The 19,669-nt window shown below is 38.5% G+C and overlaps 1 protein-coding gene across 1 annotated transcript in view; it reads right to left on the minus strand.

Annotated features, from left to right (window-relative positions):
- Window positions 1-19,669, minus strand: part of AAGAB (alpha and gamma adaptin binding protein) — a gene marked incomplete in the record, with an annotated part of 888,073 nt that overhangs the window by 32,198 nt on the left and 836,206 nt on the right. Inside the window, 1 exon segment of the mRNA XM_044077879.1 lies at window positions 747-796. Within this exon segment, the coding sequence (XP_043933814.1) occupies window positions 747-796 (50 nt within the window).

Below are 19,669 nucleotides of genomic sequence, written 5' to 3' on the forward strand. Positions count from 1 at the left end.
GTGGCATATGTACCACGGCACAGGCACAAGAGAGTATAACAATTTCATGCTGAGGAAGTAAATTCCAGCTGTTACCCACTGCAGAAGGCCCCTCAAAAAAGATCACAGAGTGTATGCATGAAGAGAAATACAGTGCAAAAACAGACCTGATGTTTTTAAGAAAGCTTGTGGTGCTACTCTTCAGTCTTCTGAGGTCTGTTCTCTTTTTCACTCACCTACTCACTGCTTTCTTTCTATTTTACCTAGCATCACAAATCACCATTATTAAGAGGTGAGCACTCAGAATGTCTGGCCAGAGATACCATGTGCAATGTATGCTACAACAAAACCTACAGAATACATATTATAACCCCATTCATAAAGTGCTTATCACAGGGTCTTGCAACCCCTCCCCCAAGCTCTAGTAAGGGGTACAGAAACACCTTACCCCCCCCCCTTCTTCATGCGACAGGCAAATAGGCTTCTGGCCACTTCTTCCTAGCCCTCCAGATAGAACCTACAAGAAAAGTGGTCTCATTACCTAAACCAGGATACGGGTGGTGCAGATTCCTGCTTTCCTTCCCTGCCAGTGCGACAGCATTTATCAACTCATTCTCATGTATAATAGCAAAGTTTAGCTGTACCAAACACATCTGCAGAGAGTTCTCATGTCAGATAGAAGTCTGTTTTCAAAAACACAAAATCATAACCATTCATAGTGCAACATAACCAGCAGCAGTCAATACCAAAACATCAGAAATTCAAACCTTTTCTGCATGTAGTTTCCTTTGCTGATGAGGAAGAGTTGATGCTTTGTCTAGTAAGAAGCAAAAAATTTAATTTTGTACCTCTGAGTATAACATTTCAAAACTACTTAACTTTTTTAACTATAACTAACAACATTTTATTTGACATTCTAGTACTTTTCCTGAGTAACTCATGCATCTTATGACTAACTTAGCATTTGCAAGGTACCTATATAACAAAGTTCATGAGACTAGTTACAATTAATACAGTTATAAAACTCATTTTATTGGAGTATGAACTGACAACTGCTCAAGCACAAAATATACAACCATGAAAATTACAAAAAAAAAATCATCTATTCACCATAATATCAACATAAAGGTACCCCAAAACTTCCAAAAGGATCAAATCAAGATTCAGATGCCATAACCCTAAATCACATTCATGGGTTTATGTAGACTTTAATCTGATAAAGTGCAAGTTAAGCAATCAACATCGAACTTTCATGCTTACCTATGCTGTTCTGGCACTCACCCAGTTTTTGGCATCTTCTACAAGGAAGATGGAAAATCTTTTTGGATACCTCTCAACAGAATTCTTCAAAGAAGGGGGGTATAGTCTAACAGAGGGAATGTGGGCAGTTGAGCACTATGCCATGTTATTAAGCTGTAGATTTTGATCAAATTGTTGCAGCTGGTAAGACTACCACACGGATTCAATTGCAGTAAAGTATTATGCTTTACATTGTCAAAGGTGAAAAGGATGAAATGGCACTATCAAGATGCAAGTGCATCTTTCCACAACTGTATGAAAATTCTGAAAATGTCACCTGCGTTATTTAAAACAGATCTAGATGAAAGCAGAGAAAACTCTTAAAATAAGTAAGGAGATCAGTTGGCTTGACAGCAACTCAAGCAAATTAGTTAAGTAACTTAGTGCCTTGATTCTCCGCTGTAAAGCAGTGTCATTTGGATTTATCAACAATGAAACTATTCTTAACTCAGCAACCAGACAGAAGCTATATAAATCTAGAAGACTCAAACTTCAACTTTTTTAGCTTTAATTAACTCAGAGATACACATATACTTGCTCATTTTACATTCAAATGTCAACTGAATAAGTAGAGGGGTCATTTGCTTACTGTTAATGGAAGGTGGAGAAGTAGCTTAAATGGACAAACCATGTGTGGAAGTAAAACCACAACCATACTCTAGCTCCTTCTAGTCCATAACATACTTAATGGTGGTATGACATGAATAATGCATAGCAACTCTGGTTCTAAATCAGACAATCAAACTGAAATATACTGAAATACAAAAACCACAAAATAAAATCAGAGAATATGTTCCTGTTTTTTATGGAGATAAAATTCCTCAAAAGCTACAAAGGGACTTTTATCCACCCCACACCCTTCCATTACCTAACTAAAATCATCCCTAAAACTGCATAGTAAGCAAATCAGGAGAACCCCTGGATTTCTTCTCTAATCTTTCGTGTTTTAGTGTGTCACTGTATCTTCCCTCCTCAAACTTAATTTTTTCCAGTATTTTTTGTAACAGACTGATAATGTATGCATAAACATTTATAAATTCACCCATCTGAAAGGGCATTAAGTGATGCTTTCAGGCAGTGTACTAATTTTGGCCATCTTTCTCAGCTATTATGTTTGGAGATGAATAAGTAAATATTTTTTGTTCCCTGAGTATAAGAAAATTCTCTAGATCAGACAGTTAAAATAATAAATCCTAAACAAAGTCAACATTATGTTGACAACTGACAATTTACTTCAAACTACCTAATGGCTTGACATTCCACATACAGGATAGGCAACAAATGAAAACAACACATCACTGTCTAATGTCTCATGAGAAACAGAATGCACTGGACCAGAACTGTAGTCATAATCTGGCGAACAGTGCCACTCCCTGATCTAATGCCCCTCCCTGGAGTCTGAGGCACCATGTCATCTTAGTGCCCTTACATTGTGAGAGGAAAAAAAAAGTGTCCCTTCCCCACAATTTTGCACTCCACCCTTCTCTCCTAAGGGGGAATGCCATATTATCTGTATACCATCCCACTTTGGCATGAAGAACAAAAATTAAAAAAGAAAAAAAAATTCCACTTTCAGCATTCATGGATCTTACACCCCAGCACCTTGCCTTCCCTAACTAAGCTTCAGCACCAGACAGGTTATAGTCACTCTCTACATGAGCTGTAGCTTTCTTTTCAGTGCTGAAATGTTCCCAAACAAAGCTTCAGGAATTTAAATTCTACAGTTTAAATGACAAAGCTGACATTACAGCAATAAGGAAAATTACACTAGTTATTACAAAGCAAATCTGTAGAGAATTATCGCTTGCAGTCTCACCTCTTTTTAACAATAAATATCAATAAATCACAAACCAAGACAGGACTGTTTAGATAAACTCTGGCTTGTCCTCTCTGCAGTCTGTGTGAATTTATAATGGACAAGGCCCCTTAGCATGACTAGAGTTTACCTGCCTAAAACCTATCCCTTTCTAATAACAGTGAAAATTAGAGCTATAACAAAATATAAATCAAAGAAAATATTGTTGACTTCAAGCTATCCCTTCCTTCCTAAAAACAGTGGTTAAAAAAATAAAACAAATTCATATAAAAACGTCTCTTACCAAGCTACTGCAAGTTAATAATAAACCAGTGCAGGATTGTTTAAATAAGCTCTGGATACACAACTTTTCTAAGTCCTTCTAGTCACATGTTGCAGTATTTGGTACATATGAGTGAGTGCCAAAGCTCACTGTGAAGGAGGAGGTGGTCTAATACAATTCTCCAGGATTCCATGGAGGATAGCCCTGGCGAATGCAGCTCTGGGCCTAGAAATCTGGTCTATCTTGTAATGCTTTGTGAAGGTGTGCATAGAAGACCAAGTAGCAGCTTCAAGGATAGTAGAAGTGTCCAAGCCTTTGAAGAAGGCTCCAGAGGAGGCCACTGCCCTGGTGGAGTATGCCTTAACATTCCCTTGCAAGGATTTCCTGTGGTATTTATAGGAAAAGGTAATAGCTTTGGAAATCCATGTAGAAATGGTTTGTTTAGATACTGCTTTTTCTAGGGCTGTGGGGTAGAAAGAGAAACAGCTGATCCGCCTGCCTACTTGGTCTGGTTTTGTGCAGATAGAATCCGAGTTGTCTGTGCAAATCCAGGGAATAAGATACTGTCTCTCCCTGTGGACTGGGAAAGAAGGTGGGCAGGTAGATGGCTTGAGTTAAGGAAAGGTCAATAACCACCTTGGGCATGAATGAAGGGTTGGCTCTAAGGGTTACCCTGTCTGTGTGGAATACAAGAAAGGGTAGAATAGCCATGAGGGCTTGCAGTTCAGACACACTTCTAGCTGAGGTCAAGGCTACGAGGAGGACAGTCTTCCATGGGCAGTATTTTAGGAAAGCTTTGGAAGGGGTCAGTGTTAGCTTCTCTAAAACACAGTTCAGGTCCCATGGAGGGGGAATGGGTTTCCTTGGTGGCCTGAGATGAAGGAACCCCCCCTTAAGGAACAGCTTTGCAGGCAATCTGGAAGCTAAGGGTGGGGTCCAGAGGGAGGCATGCTGAAATGGCAGACAAATGGGCCTTAATGGATGAAAATGCTAACCCTGTCTGCAAAAGTTCACACAGATAAGACAGTACTAGAGGCGTCTCAGTGTGCAACGGGTCCAACTACCTTTTGAAACACCATATGGAGAATCTTTTCCACTTGGATATGTAAGATCTCCTGGTATTGGGTTTCCTGGCCTCCTGCAGGACAGTGAGCATGTTGTCATTGTAGAGGTATCTGAAAGCTATCAGAATCCTATCACCCAGAGAGTGAGATGAAGAGATTGCCACTGTGGGTGGATTTGAGTTATCTTGTAGTGTGTGAGAAGGTTCACTCCGAGGGATAACTTGCGGTGATTGCCATTGAATAATTGTAGGAGGAGGGGGAATCAATGCTAATTTGGCCAATAGGCAGTCACCAGCAAGATTTTTGGTCTGTCCTGCTGTATCTTCAGCAGGACCTTCTGAACAAGAGGGAAGGGGGGGTAAATGCATAGAGAAACATCCACTTCCAAGAAACTGAAAAGGCATCTATTGCCACAGCCCGTGATTCTGGTAGTCTGGTGCAGAAAGAGGGAAAGTTGCCTGTTGACGATGGAGGCAAACAGGTCTATATGAGGTGTACCTCCATCGGTGGACCAGGTCCAGAAAGACATCCCTGTGTAGCATCCATTCATGGACCATAGTGATGGACCTGCTGAGGGAGTCTGCCTGGGAATTCTGTTGTGAAGGTATGTAAACCACCTGTGGAGTCACTCCCTGGGTGGAGGCCTGTTCCCACACCAGGAGAGCTACACTGCAAAGTAAATACGATTTGGTTCCCCCTTGCTTGTTGAGATACCACAGTACTACGGTTTTGTCTGTAAAAAGTTTCAGGTGTCCCTGTTGGAGTTTGGTTTGGAAGGCCCATAGGGTCAGTAGTATTGCCCTCATTTCTTTCACGTTGATGTGCTCTTTCTTGTGTGATGCTGGCCACACTCCCTGCACTTTCAGGTTCCCCAGAGTCACTGCCCACCCTAGGTTTGAGGCATCTGTGCACATAATCTGTTTTGGTTGAGTGGGTTGGAGTGGAACACCTGGGTTGAGCTTACACTGCATCTCCTGTTTGAGGCATGGCAAGAGAGGCACCTTGTATTCTAGGGGGTAAAAATGCTGCATCAAAACTGACTTGAGGTACCACTGCAGTTTCCTCATGTGAAGTTTGGATAGAAGCAGCATGGAAATAGTGGAGGCCATGTAGCCCACGAGCCTGAGGTATTGCCTTGCAGTCATTTCTTTGGCCTGAAGACCTAGGAACAAATAATGTGTTACGCTTTCCAACTTTTGAGTGATGTCTATTCTGAGCCTGCACCCCAGGAAGACTATGTCTTGTGTGGGTACCATTTGAGATTTTGGGTAATTGATCTGAAACCCCAGGGACTCTAGGAGTGCAATGGTTCATTGTAGGTGTTTCAGGAGGGACTGTTTGCAGTCTGCCTGAATGACGAGGTAGTCCAAATATGGGAATATTTGGATCCCTATTGTCCTGCAGAAGGCAATTACTGGTTCCAGACATTTGGTGAAGACTCTGATTGCAGTGGAAAGGCCAAAGAGCATGGCAGAGAACTGAAAGTGAGAGGAGCCCACTGAGAACCTTAGATACTTCCTGAAGCTGGGCCTTATAGGGATGTGGAGATAGGCATCCTTGCTGTCCAAGGTGGCCATGAACCCTTGAGGGAAGAGATGCAGAAAGAGAGTTGGCAAAGTCAGCATCCTGAAGGTGGGCACCTGTAGGAAGAGGATGAGATGCGAGAGGTCTACAATTGGTCTCTAGGGACCGTCTTTTCTTGGGACTAGGAAAATCATGGAGTAAAAACCTCTTCCCATAGCAGACTGTGGAAATGGCTGAATGGTGCCTTGAGTCATAAGGCTGTCTAGATCTGGAAGATATCAAACATCATACCCTTACACAAAGGAGGCAAATCCACTGACCTTTCTAACTTTCGCCCTATAGCACTATTATCTCCACTAGCTAAAATCATGGAAAAATGTATACACAAACAACTACTTAACCATCTCCTTCATAATAACCTACTAGCAAACACTCAACATGGATTTAGACCCTCACATAGTACTACCACTGCACTACTTTCTTTTACCAACACCATCAACTGTAACCGTAACAACAACAAACTAACCGCTTCTCTTTTCCTAGACCTGTCAAAGGCCTTCGACATGGTCAACCATACACTTCTTCTACACATATTAAAATCCCTTGCCTTGGATTTCTCTTCCTTAACCTGGTTTTCATCCCATCTTGAAAACCGACAACAAGCAGTACTCTGGAAAAATTCTCTATCTGCTCTACTACCTATCTCTTTAGGAGTACCTCAAGGATCAATATTAGGTCCACTCTTATTCTCCATCTTTATTAATGATCTTCAATCATCTATCCAAAACACTACATGCATACAATATGCAGATGATTCTACCATCATTTGCACAGCTTCCACCCAATCTGAACTCCAGTCACTCACACAATCTACCTTTTCTACTGTCGAACAGTGGTTCTCAAAAAGATGTCTCCTCCTCAACTCCAAGAAAACAAAACTACTACTATTCTCACCTACCCACAAATCTTCTCAACTAAACTTTACTATTACTGCAGGTGATAATTCCCTCATCTCCCCAGACTCTACTACCAAACTGCTTGGTGTTACTATTGATAATAATCTTAACTATGATTGTCACATCAATAACACTATAAAAGCAGTAAATAAAAAGACTGGTTCACTGTACAGAATCAAACCTTTCCTTACACCAGAAGCACGGACCACCTTAGCACAATCACATCTTATCTCTACCCTACTGTATGCTTCCTCTATTTACACCAATCTCTCTAATAGCAACCTGAAAAAACTAACTACATCCTACCACAATATAGCTCGTTTTGCCACAGCATCCCAGTACAGAACTCACCACTGTCAAAACTTAAAACACTTACACTGGTTAGAACTACCTAACAAGCTTATCTATCAACAACTTTTAATTACACATAACATTCTATATCAACCAACAAAAACACCTGCTCAGTAACCTCTTGACCCCCTACAATAACTTGAAACAGCTGCGATCTGCCGAAAAGCTACAAGTCAACACAACTAGAATTACAAATTCAGCAGGCAACTGTCTATTTTCCAACTCCGTAGGGAAAATATGGAATAACCTCCCCTCACACATTACCTCTCTAGACTCCTTTCACCTTTTCAAAAAACAACTTCTTTCACATCTGAACAACTTCTGGCTCTGCTCCTGTACCAATCCAGACTAATCTACTTTTTTTTCTTTTCAATCATATTTCCCTATTTCAATATGCCAATCTTTCTCTGTTATCACAAATGACTTAATTACTGTACTGTTCTATTAAAAAAAAAAAAGGGGTACAAACAATTTCTTCAACAATTATGTATATACATTTTAAAATATGTAATACCCCATCCTCACTAAATTGTAGTGTAAAGAATTAAGGCCTTTCTCAATACATAGATAGTACTATGTCTTTTTTTTACTAGACTAATATGTATGCATTGTTGCTTAAATGTTTAACCTTGTTTTTATTTGTGGAGCTTTTCTCCCCGGGTCTCCACTGAAAATGGAAATTATCCAGCTGGACTAGCCCGGTCAACAAATGTAAAATAAAATAAAATAAAATAAAGTGGTGAACGTTGTTCCTTTGGAGGCTGGAGAATTCCCTTTCTCTGTGGTGGAATGATTCAGGTCATGAAGTACCCGTTTTTCTATTATGGACAGACCCCACTTGTCTGAAGTGATGTCTCCATACTTGGAGACACTGAGAGAGATGTAAGGAGAGAGGGATAGAGGATGGGGATGGGGGTTTCAAGGTGGGTAGGTAGTCACACACTACCTTACCTGTCAAGAAGGGGCAGCCTCTGACTGGTAGATGGTGTGGCTCTGGCAGAAGTGGGTTGCTGCCTGGAGGTTTTCGTAGGCCTAGCAGAGGGAGCAGGCCATGAGTACTTTCTGATAAACTGAGTTTTAAAATAAAAATTCCTCTGAAACTTTGGAATAGGGGATACCAACAGAAACTTTAAATCTTGCATCACTTTCCCCTTTTGTTGCAAGGACATGAATAAGTCTGCCACCTTTTCTCCAAACACAGCTAAGTTGTCCAAAGGAACATCTACCAGCTTAGCTCTAAAATCATCTGGCAGGGGCTGGAGACGTAACCAAGAATGCCTTCTTAATGCAGATGCTGAAGACCTGGCTGAGGCCTCAGCAGCATCATAGCTGCACCTGACAGAGTGCTTGGCAACTTGAGAAGTTAGGGAAACAACGGAGGACAGTGGACATTTGGCTGTTGAGTTTGGGGATGTCAGATAATTCCTTAGCAATTTTCTCCAGAAGGGATAAGGCATATTTAGACATGTGTCTGGTAATTGATTGCTCTGAAGGCAAGAGTAGCAGAAGTGTATATCTTTTTACCCAAACACTCCATTGTTTTGCTGTCCTTGTCAGCAGAGAGGAGGGTAGTAGAAGGCAGAAGCTTTGAAGCATTGTCAGTTGAAATAGTAATAGTGGCTGGGTCTTCAGCTGGACACTTAAGAATTTTGCAGTCCAAGGGACTTTATAGAATCTATCCAGTCTGCATAGGGCAGGGTGGCTGGGAGTCGAGGTTCAGGGATGCTGCTAAAAAGGCATCCAAAAAGAATAGATGAATGTGAGGAACAGCAGAAGAGGCTGAGGAATCCATCTGGATGGGGTCATATCTTTTTTGTACCTCAGTCATCTCTGATGAGTCCCACTTAAAATGTTGCTTCATTTTAACTAGTTTCCCAAAAGGTTAGCTCTTCTGCAGGTGAATCTGGGTCCACAGATTCTTCCTCTGGGGAACAATATTCAAGGGGAGAAGGGAGCTGAGAAGTGTAGGAGTGTAATTCTTCAGAAGATGAAGAGTATTCTTCCTCTTCCATCAGAGAGGGCTCTGTGGCCCGAGACCTAGGGCTCAGGATTGGAGAAGGGATAGTGGAAGTCCCAAGTGTAGTAGGCCACAAGGCAATAAAAGTATTAAGTAGGCTTTGAAAGAAAGCCTGCCAGTCTAGTGTACTTTCTGTAACAGGGACACATGCTTCCTCTTCTCCTTCTTTTTGAGGGATGGCCTAGCGGGCATCTGAACAGGGAAAGGCCTAAGGTCCAAAGACTGCAAAGAGACAGAAGGATCAGACTGTCTTACTGAAACCGCAAGTCCCCTCTAGGCATTGGAGACCGATGTCAGTAAAGCCACAGCGGACATGCCTTCCACACAGGACTCTGCGGCTTCTGAAGAGGTGCCCGTTGAATCTGGGGCAGTGGAGCCTGAGCGTTCAACCAGGCCGATGCCGGCCACAGGCTAAGTGTCGGACGGAGAAGGTGCAGTGGCAGTAGCAGGACTTGCAATCTTGGCCTTGTTTTTTGGCAGCTCTGTAGGTAAGTCAGCAAAGCCCTCCATCCCTAATGCTAGCTGTTTAAGACGTTGACTTTCTAAGTAAAAATTAGGCACGTGGCGTCCGCTACGTAAAGTTTTGGGAACAAACGCCTGGCAGATGGGGCAGACCTTGCAATTGTGTGACTTAGCAAGACATAAAAAGCACAGATCGTGGGCGTCTTTGTGAGGTATCTGATGGACACACTTGCACTTTCTGGATGACATAAACAAGCATTAGAAAACAATGACTGAAAAGAAGGTTCCCCAATGGGGTACTTATTTGAGTTCGCGAAGATCTGACAGCCGGGAAGGCAGGAACACCTGATATTCGATTGGAGGCTGAGAAGTTCTGAGGTCTGGTGTGTGCAGACGTCACGTTTATGGCCCATGCACTACTAAGCAATGACAGGCATCTCACGCACCATACAGTGACTGGAATCTTTTGTATATTGGCTGGACATTCAGGTGGCAAGAAAGGAAAACGTATATGTACAGAATACTGCAACATGTGAATAGAAGGTCATCCACTTTTCCCACGAGTGACCCTTGCTTCTTTAGTTAAGAGAAGTGCACTTCTGTTATAATTACCAAGCACTACTAAGACTTAAAATAACACTGATAACATACACATGAAAATGTAAGGTTTAATAAAGCCAGACATTCAAACTAATTCACCATTTGAAAGTTATCCATAGGTGATATTTTTCAATTGCAGTTTACAAATGTTAGGCACAAAGTATTTTGGAGAACACTGACTTAGTGCAACTAAACTTAACTGCATGTCATCTTTTTAAACCATTTAGAAAGAGATGAAAGATCAGACTTTCATTTGCATTTAACACCATGTGATGAATGACATGAATGAAATATGGCAAGATTTTCTGCACATTAAATCACCTTACTATTAGGATTGCAGAATGAGCCAGTGCTAATCATAACTGAAAAGAAAAAAGGACTCAGAAGTAATTACTGATTAACAGTGTATTTAACAACACTGTTTTTAACAAGAAATGTTCCGTTTTCTTGCAAAGATTGCAGAATCTTCATTACACCTAATCAATATAACATTATATATTTTTTCGTAGCACATTATATAAAATACTGTGAACATCCGAAAAAACTAGCAGATATCAATTTCTACTGATCCTACCAAAGGCATAGATACAACTTCTTCAGAACCTTCGCAGCATGTGCCACAAACAGGGAAGCTTACTAAGATGTTTTCCAAACCTTACCCATTGCTAAAAATATTTTAAAACATTTATCAAATCTATATACCAACCCTTGTAAAACAATCCTTCCTTGTGAGTCCAATTCTTCATTACACACTACTTGACAAAAAGAGGAAAGGGGTTACCAACAGTGCAAAATTAAGACCATACATGTTGTTTGGTTTAAGTTCATGATATATGTTTGCCATGAAGGATCCAAGACACTACTCTGCACACCTCATTTCAGAGAGGCTTCAAAGAGGATAATCCTAACATATATGATTTTGATCTGCTTGAGATGTTTGGCATGTGACACAGAAGAAACATACAGGAAAAACTGTAGGCCAAATGACAGTAGTTTAGCTGCAGAGTTGTAATAATCAAGATTACTCAAACTATGTACACTGAAATTTGGCAAATGGAATGAATTTGTATGTAGATTCCCAGAATTTATCTGGATTCCTTCATGTTGAAGACCTCTCTCCGTGTGTGTGTGCGTTGTATCAATATCTATCTATACACACACACACACACACACATATATATATATATATATATATATAAATACACATACACACACATACATACATACATATATGTGTGTGTGTGCGTGTAGATAGATATGGATGGATACACATATATGGATCTATTTCAGTTGGTTGACCACTCTCATGGTCGAACAAAACATTGAGATGAGAAGATCAGATCCCAAAACACACACTCCCATCAGAAAAAAAACAATATGCTTTATGCAGGGGGCAAGCCCCTTCACCTCCCCCCCATACCCCATGATAACTAAATGTACCAACTTCGAGACCGCATAACATTCAGAAAAGGGCAAATCTTCATCCCTGCTGTTGCACTGCCTTTCAGATACAAATGCTGATATTTATTCAATATTGTAGATATGTATGATCAACTGAATGAGACCCATACATATATGCATGTATGTATGTACATGTACACACACACACACACACATATATATATATATATATATATATATATATATATATATATATAGACTTGAAAACACAGACACACAAAACACCAACGATGAGAACACCAAGACCGGAAGATCGACAACTGAGATGACAGACAGTATAAAAGCCCGACGCTGAGAACACTGACATGTTAAGGTAAGTGTGCGATAGTGAGAGACTTTAGGGTTAGGGGCGGGTTAAGTGAGTTAGGGCCCGGGTTAGGTGAGTGTGAGACAGTGACAGACCTTAGGGTTTGGGTTAAGTTTAGTGCATAGATAGTTGTGTATGCAAGGTTTAGTGTAGGTTTGTAAGGTTTTTGTTGTGCTTGTGTTGTGTGTGTGTTTTTCGGAAAAGGTATTTGTTTTGTTGAGTGTCGGGATTGTGGTTTGTCAGGGATGTGAAGTTTTGTGCTTTTAAACTATCGGTCATCTCAGTTGTCGATCTTCTGGTCTCGGTGTTCTCGTTGTCGGTGTTTTAAAGTAGACGTATATATACACACACACACATGTATGGGTTCACTACTAAATCTCGAATTACAGAATCCCTAGACTCTGAATCCCGAAGACCAGAATCTCGACATTCCATAATATCAAAATTAAAAAAAAGAAAAGAAAAAGAAAAAAAAACTCCTGGTACTTATATAAGCGTTTTTTTGGATGATATATGCATCTTTTGGGTGGGTCAAGTTAATTTAATTAATGAATTTTTAGATTTTCTTAAGAACTCTGTGCCTTTTTTGGATTTTACTTGGAATTTGTGTCAAGACGGACTACAGTACTTGGATATTGAGGTTTATAAGAACGGAGGTTTAAATTCCAAAATGTTCAGGAAATCAACTTATTCTAACTCTTTTCTGCACTTCAACAGTGCCCACCCTTTTCACTATAAGAAAAATATTGTTAAAGGACAGTTTATATGGGCAAGTCGCATGACATCAGAAGACGGTGAATTTGAATTACAACTGGATTTCCTTGTTAATTTGTTCAGTGACAGAGGTTACCCCTTGGAAATGTTAAGTGAAGTAAGGAAAGAAAGAGGTTAGCATAGGAAGAAAAGAAAAATTCAAACCCATCCTAGGACACATGATTGGCACAAATAATAATGGCCAGAGTATTAGTTGTAACAATTATAATGGCACTTATGATTTCAATAAGGCTATGATTTTAGAACTTAATGCAAGTTCTAAAGTTACTAGGAGAATTACTGAAAAGGAATGGAAAAAAAAAATATGGGATTCTCTGACCTCAAAGGTTTACCCCACCCCCACCCCACCCCCAGACCTTAAAATTTGTCTATAAAAACTCTATGAATTTGAAGTGTTTGATTGAGAACGGGGAACATAACACAAATAGACAGAAGGTAGAGACATATAAACGTGGACGTTGTGTCCAGTGTAAGTATATTATTAATAGAGATGAAATTTTCTTGGCTAGTAGAAATAAAAAAATATACAGTAAAGGATATTTTAATTGTGAGTCATATGGATTACTTTATCTTGCCTTGTGTGGATCTTGTGATTCCTTTTACATTAGCAAGACTGAGCAGAAGCTCAGGAGAAGAATTTATGAACATTTATATGATGTCCAAAATAAAAAAGAAACAAATGCTTTGTATAAGCACACTGTGGAGTGTCCCCAAGCTAAATTATCTTTCTTCATATTAGAGGGAGTTACGAAAGAAATTAGAGGGGGTATTTGGGAAGAGAAAATCGAATATAAAGAACTATGGTGGCAACTGACTTTAGAAGCATCATCTCCTCCTGGTCTAAATGATAATCTTTCCATTACATCCCTATTAAAAATGAGAGCTGCTAAGTTATAAGGTAATCTTGAAGCAGTTCCATTAGAATGTACAGATTTTATATACTTCACATTATTTGATAAACGGTCTTTTGCATACGAGTTTTAAAATGTTTTTTATGAATTACGGACATTGTCATTTTCCGCCACTAGATGGAGTGTCTACATTGCTTACGTATTTTATTTTAAATTATGTTCGTATTTAGATATTCAAAGTTTTTATACTGGATGAACTTTTACGGAAAGTATGAATGTTTCTAGTTTCAAATGGTTTTAATAGAATTTTACTGAATGGATATGTTTTTAACATGATTATGCAGTTTATTTAAGGATATTTTAATTTATTTAATTCCAGTTCCGCATCTGATGAAGTCATGTACTGAGTGACGAAAAACGCTTGTGAGTGTTTGTCAGCATTTTATGGTCTTACTTTACTGTGTTGCCTATTAAACTTATTTTGAACTGTCTGGAATCGCCTGGCATTTTCTTTGGATTGTTTCATTTTTTATATCACAAAAACCTGGCATTTTAACAGGGATGTGTACACTTTATATAGCCACGGTGTGTGTGTGTGTGTGTGTGTGTGTGTGTGTGTGTGTGTGTGTGTGTGTGTGTGTGTGTGTGTGTGTGTGTATATAGAGATATATATATAGATAGATAGATATATATATGTTAATTTTCTGTGTGCCATTTTATCTAAACTCAACTTACTGAAGTCCATGTTATCAAAAGCCACTTCATCTAAAACAACAAAACTGAAAGATTCAATGTTTTTATACAAAGTAAAATGATTTGTTGTCCTTAAAGAAGTGTAAGTAATATTGCAGATTTTTTGATCGCAGTATGCTATATTGTACAAGATGGTGGTACTCTTCCAGAGGGTTTTTCTGCCGTTCTTCCACTGTAGTGTAACTATTGAGTTGTTATATATAAAAGTTAGGGGGTATGGAATTGGAGCCTCCCACAAGCATTTGATTTTTTTTTTTTTGCTAGTTTAGATAAGTTGATAGCACACCCATGTGTGTGTAATATAAATATATATATATATATATACATATATATATATATACATATGTATATATATATATATATATATATATATATATATATGTGTGTGTGTGTGTATATATGTAGACACATTACACACACACACACATATATATATATATATATATATATATATATATATATATATATATATATATATATTTCAGTCGTAACTTTGTTCCAAAAACTGTATTCTTTAGGTTTCCAGACTCATTTCTCCAACATTAAAAGAAAACTCCACCTTAGAATTTAAAAAACTATTTTTTTTTCATTATATCTTTGTTTACTGAGCTATTTAAATGCTTCAAAATCACTCCAAGTGCTTTTACAATTTTAATGCGTTTCCAACAAAATGTTGGTCGATTGGGCATGCCAGGGTAATGCGATCTTGCTTTCTGGCTTTCATTCCTTTCCCCCCCTAGAATGCATTGCATGTCCACTTTATATAAGTCATGCGAGACATAATGAAGTGGTGTTTTCTCATGCCATTAAGTTAGAATGGCAGGAGTGTGAAACACTGTCATCTAACACACTTTCTGTAACAGAATTGCTTATATATCTCCTTGAATGATCCTCATTTATGTGTCTTTCAGAGCTTGTTTTATGTTATGCAAAAGAAAGTAGGTAAATAGACTTTTGTAAAGGGATTCTTTTGTAGCTCTAAAGGAACTGACAGTCTCTCCCCCACACTCTCATTCTGAGGTGTGAAAACTCTCACTGCAGTAAATGATCATTTACAGTTGACAGCTACTACAGTTAAGTGAAATAGCAATGTGTAAGGACTGACAAAGACAGTGGGTGTCTCTAATCATTGGTCTGTGTTACCAGATATCCACCCCCTCTGGAAGGATGTCACAAAAAAAAGCTCAAAACACCTTTTTATAAACAGTATCAATGTGTAGTTGATAAGGCTGGCACATGTCTTTCCTTCTGCAGAGCAGTTGTGATTTGGGCAGTTCTGTCCTGTCTGGGGGAGGGGGGGGGTTGTTGAAAATGGCAAATGTGTTGATATTTTACAAGAAAAATATTTTCTGAATTTCATCTAAATGTCACAGAAATTTTTGATACATTTAAGTCATCTGAATACATAAAAAGTATAAATATCCAACATTTAAAGTTTAGCATTTCAATACTCTGATGCTGTTTATGTGAACTGGTCAAAAGACTTAACTGCCTTTAAATCCCTGAATGATCTGTTTTGTTTTGCTATGAAAGGCATGGCTACATTGGAAGCAGCTGTGAATAATTGTAAATTCTCCTCTTCTCGGCAATAAAAACAGAAGAAAACAGTCTCACAGCTTTCTGTCTTTTTTACAGCACTAGGATTAATTGTCTGTCTAGGATTGACAGCAGTACCTCACATGGAAAATTACAAATTTCTGTGTTTGTGCTATGTAAATGCAGCCAGAGACATCTTTGCCTGCAAAGAATGTGAGAAGTTAAGCTTAAAAATGTTGGTGGGCTTGATTCCAAGGCAGGGAAATGAAAGTTTTAGAAAGTACAAGCAGGTTTCTAGTACCTACGCAATACCAGAACCATATTGGAGGGAGAGAAGCAACCTAAAGATCAAGTTAAGCTGTATGAGAAGTTGGAGTTTTCCTTTAATGATTGCATCAGAATCCCCCCTTTTAAAAACTCCAATACTGACTTGCATTGAAATTCATTGAAGACAGGTGGGTTAGATATGATTAGTATTGCCAACTACCAGCCACATCTGCTGAAATATTTTATCGTACTGAAGGTATACCATAAATAAATGGATACCTCAACAAAGGTTTGTCCACTAGATTTAGAAACCCATAGTGTCAATAAGTGTTTTAAGACAGTTTGTTTAATAATATGCACTTTAAACTTCCATGTAAATAAGTAATTAAAACATTTAAATTATCAGTCTTGCATGTAAAACCTGAGTGCTTAAAAACAACTCCAGGTAACTCTTCAGCATCCGTAACATTATAAATAAAATTAGCAAGACAGAGTTGGGCAGTAATGGCATTGTGGAGAAAGCAACAAATTCCACAATTCTTTCGGTGGTCAGTAATGGCATTGTGTCCTTTTCTAAATCCATATAATACACAAGGCCATAAGTTTTCATGCAAAATCTGAACTAGGTTAACAATAAGGTTTCCAGCAGTGTAGTATAGATAGGGTTGAAGAAATGAAATTTGTCTACAAAAGCCATGACAAATAACTCAAGTAAACCCAGGAACCAGCACCAAATCTGGAAAAAAAAACACACCAGCAACAGCACAAACAGCAGTTTTTCTCCAGTTTTACTCTTCAAAGCTACATGTAGCATTTGTGTTTTACTGAAGACTTCATCAGAATAAAGTCACTCTGTTTTCGACTGAATTTATATTAAACATGTTAGAAGCATAGAACATCATTTCCTGCTTTTAAAACTGCTATTTCCTGCTTTTAAAAAATTACATAATTTCCTGCTTACACAAAAAATAATCTTGTTAAAATTGATACAAACATCCCAGCAGGGTAATATAAATGAAAGCACATATTTTAAAATGTATATTATGTAAAAGACATATAAACACACTTTGTACTTGTTCATTAAATCATTTTAAAACATTTATTTATACACATTTTCATCATAATTTAGAAGCCCTCATTTTTAATACAGGATCTAATGAAAGCTGCCCATTAAGCCCTGGGGGTGTCCCTGCATTTAACCGCAGTTGCCATAACAATTCACGGCACTCCAATAGGGTTTCCCATTGTCCACCCCTCAGGCTTGGTTCAACCTATTCTGACACCCAAAATAAAAAATTTCCACTGGGGCCGTCTTTTAAATGCTTGTGAAGTGCATTGGTTTACATGCAGTGGAAAATTTCATAATGGTGTTCATAGATCTTAGTTTTTAATAGTCTCTCCGTTTTCCCCACATAGTAGACTGAACACACTTGACAGAATGCTAAGTAAACCATCCATTTAGATGTACAATTAAAATAGTTATTGGCTATTAAAGGGGTCTGTATAGTACTTATTTGGATTTCTTGTCTAAGGGCCACATATCTGCATTGACTGCACATCCCACACTGATAGGTCCACGCTTTCCTAGGTGGGTTCCTGCCATTCTGCTTCCTAGAAGTCCCTTCAAGTAAAGTTTTGATATTGGGCACTCTTTTGTAGCCAAAAAGTGGGGGCCTAGACAAAAACATATTGGGCACTCTTTTGTAGCCAAAATGTGGGGGCCTAGACAAATCATCATATCTGTCGGGCTTTGTGGAAAAAAATATGCCAGTACTTCTGTATAATTCTTTTACTTTCATTGGTGTCAGAAACATACTTAAGCGTCAAGGACCTTGTAAAATCCTCTTAAAGTCCACGTGGGATGGTACCCCTACAATCTGGTGGCTGCAGTTCCTGTATAGTGAAGCCGTCATGGCCCTCTGTATTAGGCTTATCAACTAAATTGGAGGACCCAAGCAACGGGATATATTTGCTTTTCCAACTCTTTCAATTTCCTCTCTCACATTATTAACCATTGGTTCTGGATAGCCCCGCTCTACAAACATGTGAGCCACAAAAATAAGTTCCTGTTCTAAGTCCTCTACATTAGATGTCATATTGGCAGTATGCACCATTTGCCCTTTATACTTCTCTTCTGATGGAAGGGATGGTTACTTGCATAGTGTAGTTAACAATTACTAAAATTACTATTCCTATAAATCTTGGATTTAAAACTGTGGTTAATCATATCTTCCATTAATTTCACATCCAAGAAGTTTATTTCCTCTGTCCCAACATTGTAAGTGAATCTAAAAAAATTCCATGGTTTGGTTTACAAAGGTTATAAAATCATCCAGTTCGTCCCTTGTACCGCTCCAAAGAATAAAAATGTCATCCAAAAAGCATAAGTGCACTAACATTTTAGAATAATGCGTTGAACTGAACACAATTCTGATCCCAGCTCAATAAAATGAAATTTGCAAACAAGGGAGGACATGTTGCCCCCATGGCAATGCCACTGATTTGTTTATAGTATTCGCTTTCATAGAAAACAAAATTATTGTTCAACAGTAGTTCTAACATTTCCATAACTAGAAACACCTTTGTGTTAGATAAATATTTGTTTCTAATAATAACTTCAGACACCCACTCTAAACCAGATGAATGAGGGATTACTGAAAACAAATCTTAGAATCAATTGTAGCAAACAGCACACCAGGGTCATAATATTTGTCATAGATTTTAGCCAGAAAATCAAAGGAATCCACCAAAAGGTAATGCTTTAAAGGTGGTATAAATTTCGGTTTCCTGTCTATATATACTGGTATAGGATATGTTTTTGAGCCTGAAACTGCCACAATAAGTCTGAGGGAAGGATTAAGTCTTTGTGGACCTCTGATATCCCAAACATAGATGGTATAAAAGGCATAGGGTTGCTTAAAAATTCATAAAGGTTCTTGTCAATAGTCTGGTGCAACAAGTTGTCGTCCAAGGTCAAATCAATTTTTATTCTGCCTGAATACACCCAGGAATCCATTATGACCACCCCTCTGCCCTTGTCAGGCTTCATAATTCTCACTCCCTTGTTAGCCTTAAGTTTATTAAGAACTGTCCACTCATCTTGATGGAGGTTAAATGAAGTTATTTTGCTCTTGTTTAAATATGCCCTGATGTCATGCTCAACTAAGGTCTTAGGTGTAGGGGAGGGTTGTAAATACTCTTCTCAAGCATGCTGGCCTCATTCCCCCTCTGATGAAAATATGTTTAAACAATGGTTTTAAAATTATTTTATGAACAAGTACAAAGTGTGTTTATATGTCTTTTACATAATACACATTTTAAAATATGTGCCATCATTTACATTACCTTGCTGGGAAGTTTGTATTAATTTTAACAAGATTATTTTTTGTG

Source organism: Protopterus annectens, chromosome 7.part0, assembly GCF_019279795.1.
Source record: "Protopterus annectens isolate FY-2018-M chromosome 7.part0, PAN1.0, whole genome shotgun sequence".
NCBI lineage: Eukaryota > Metazoa > Chordata > Ceratodontiformes > Protopteridae > Protopterus > Protopterus annectens.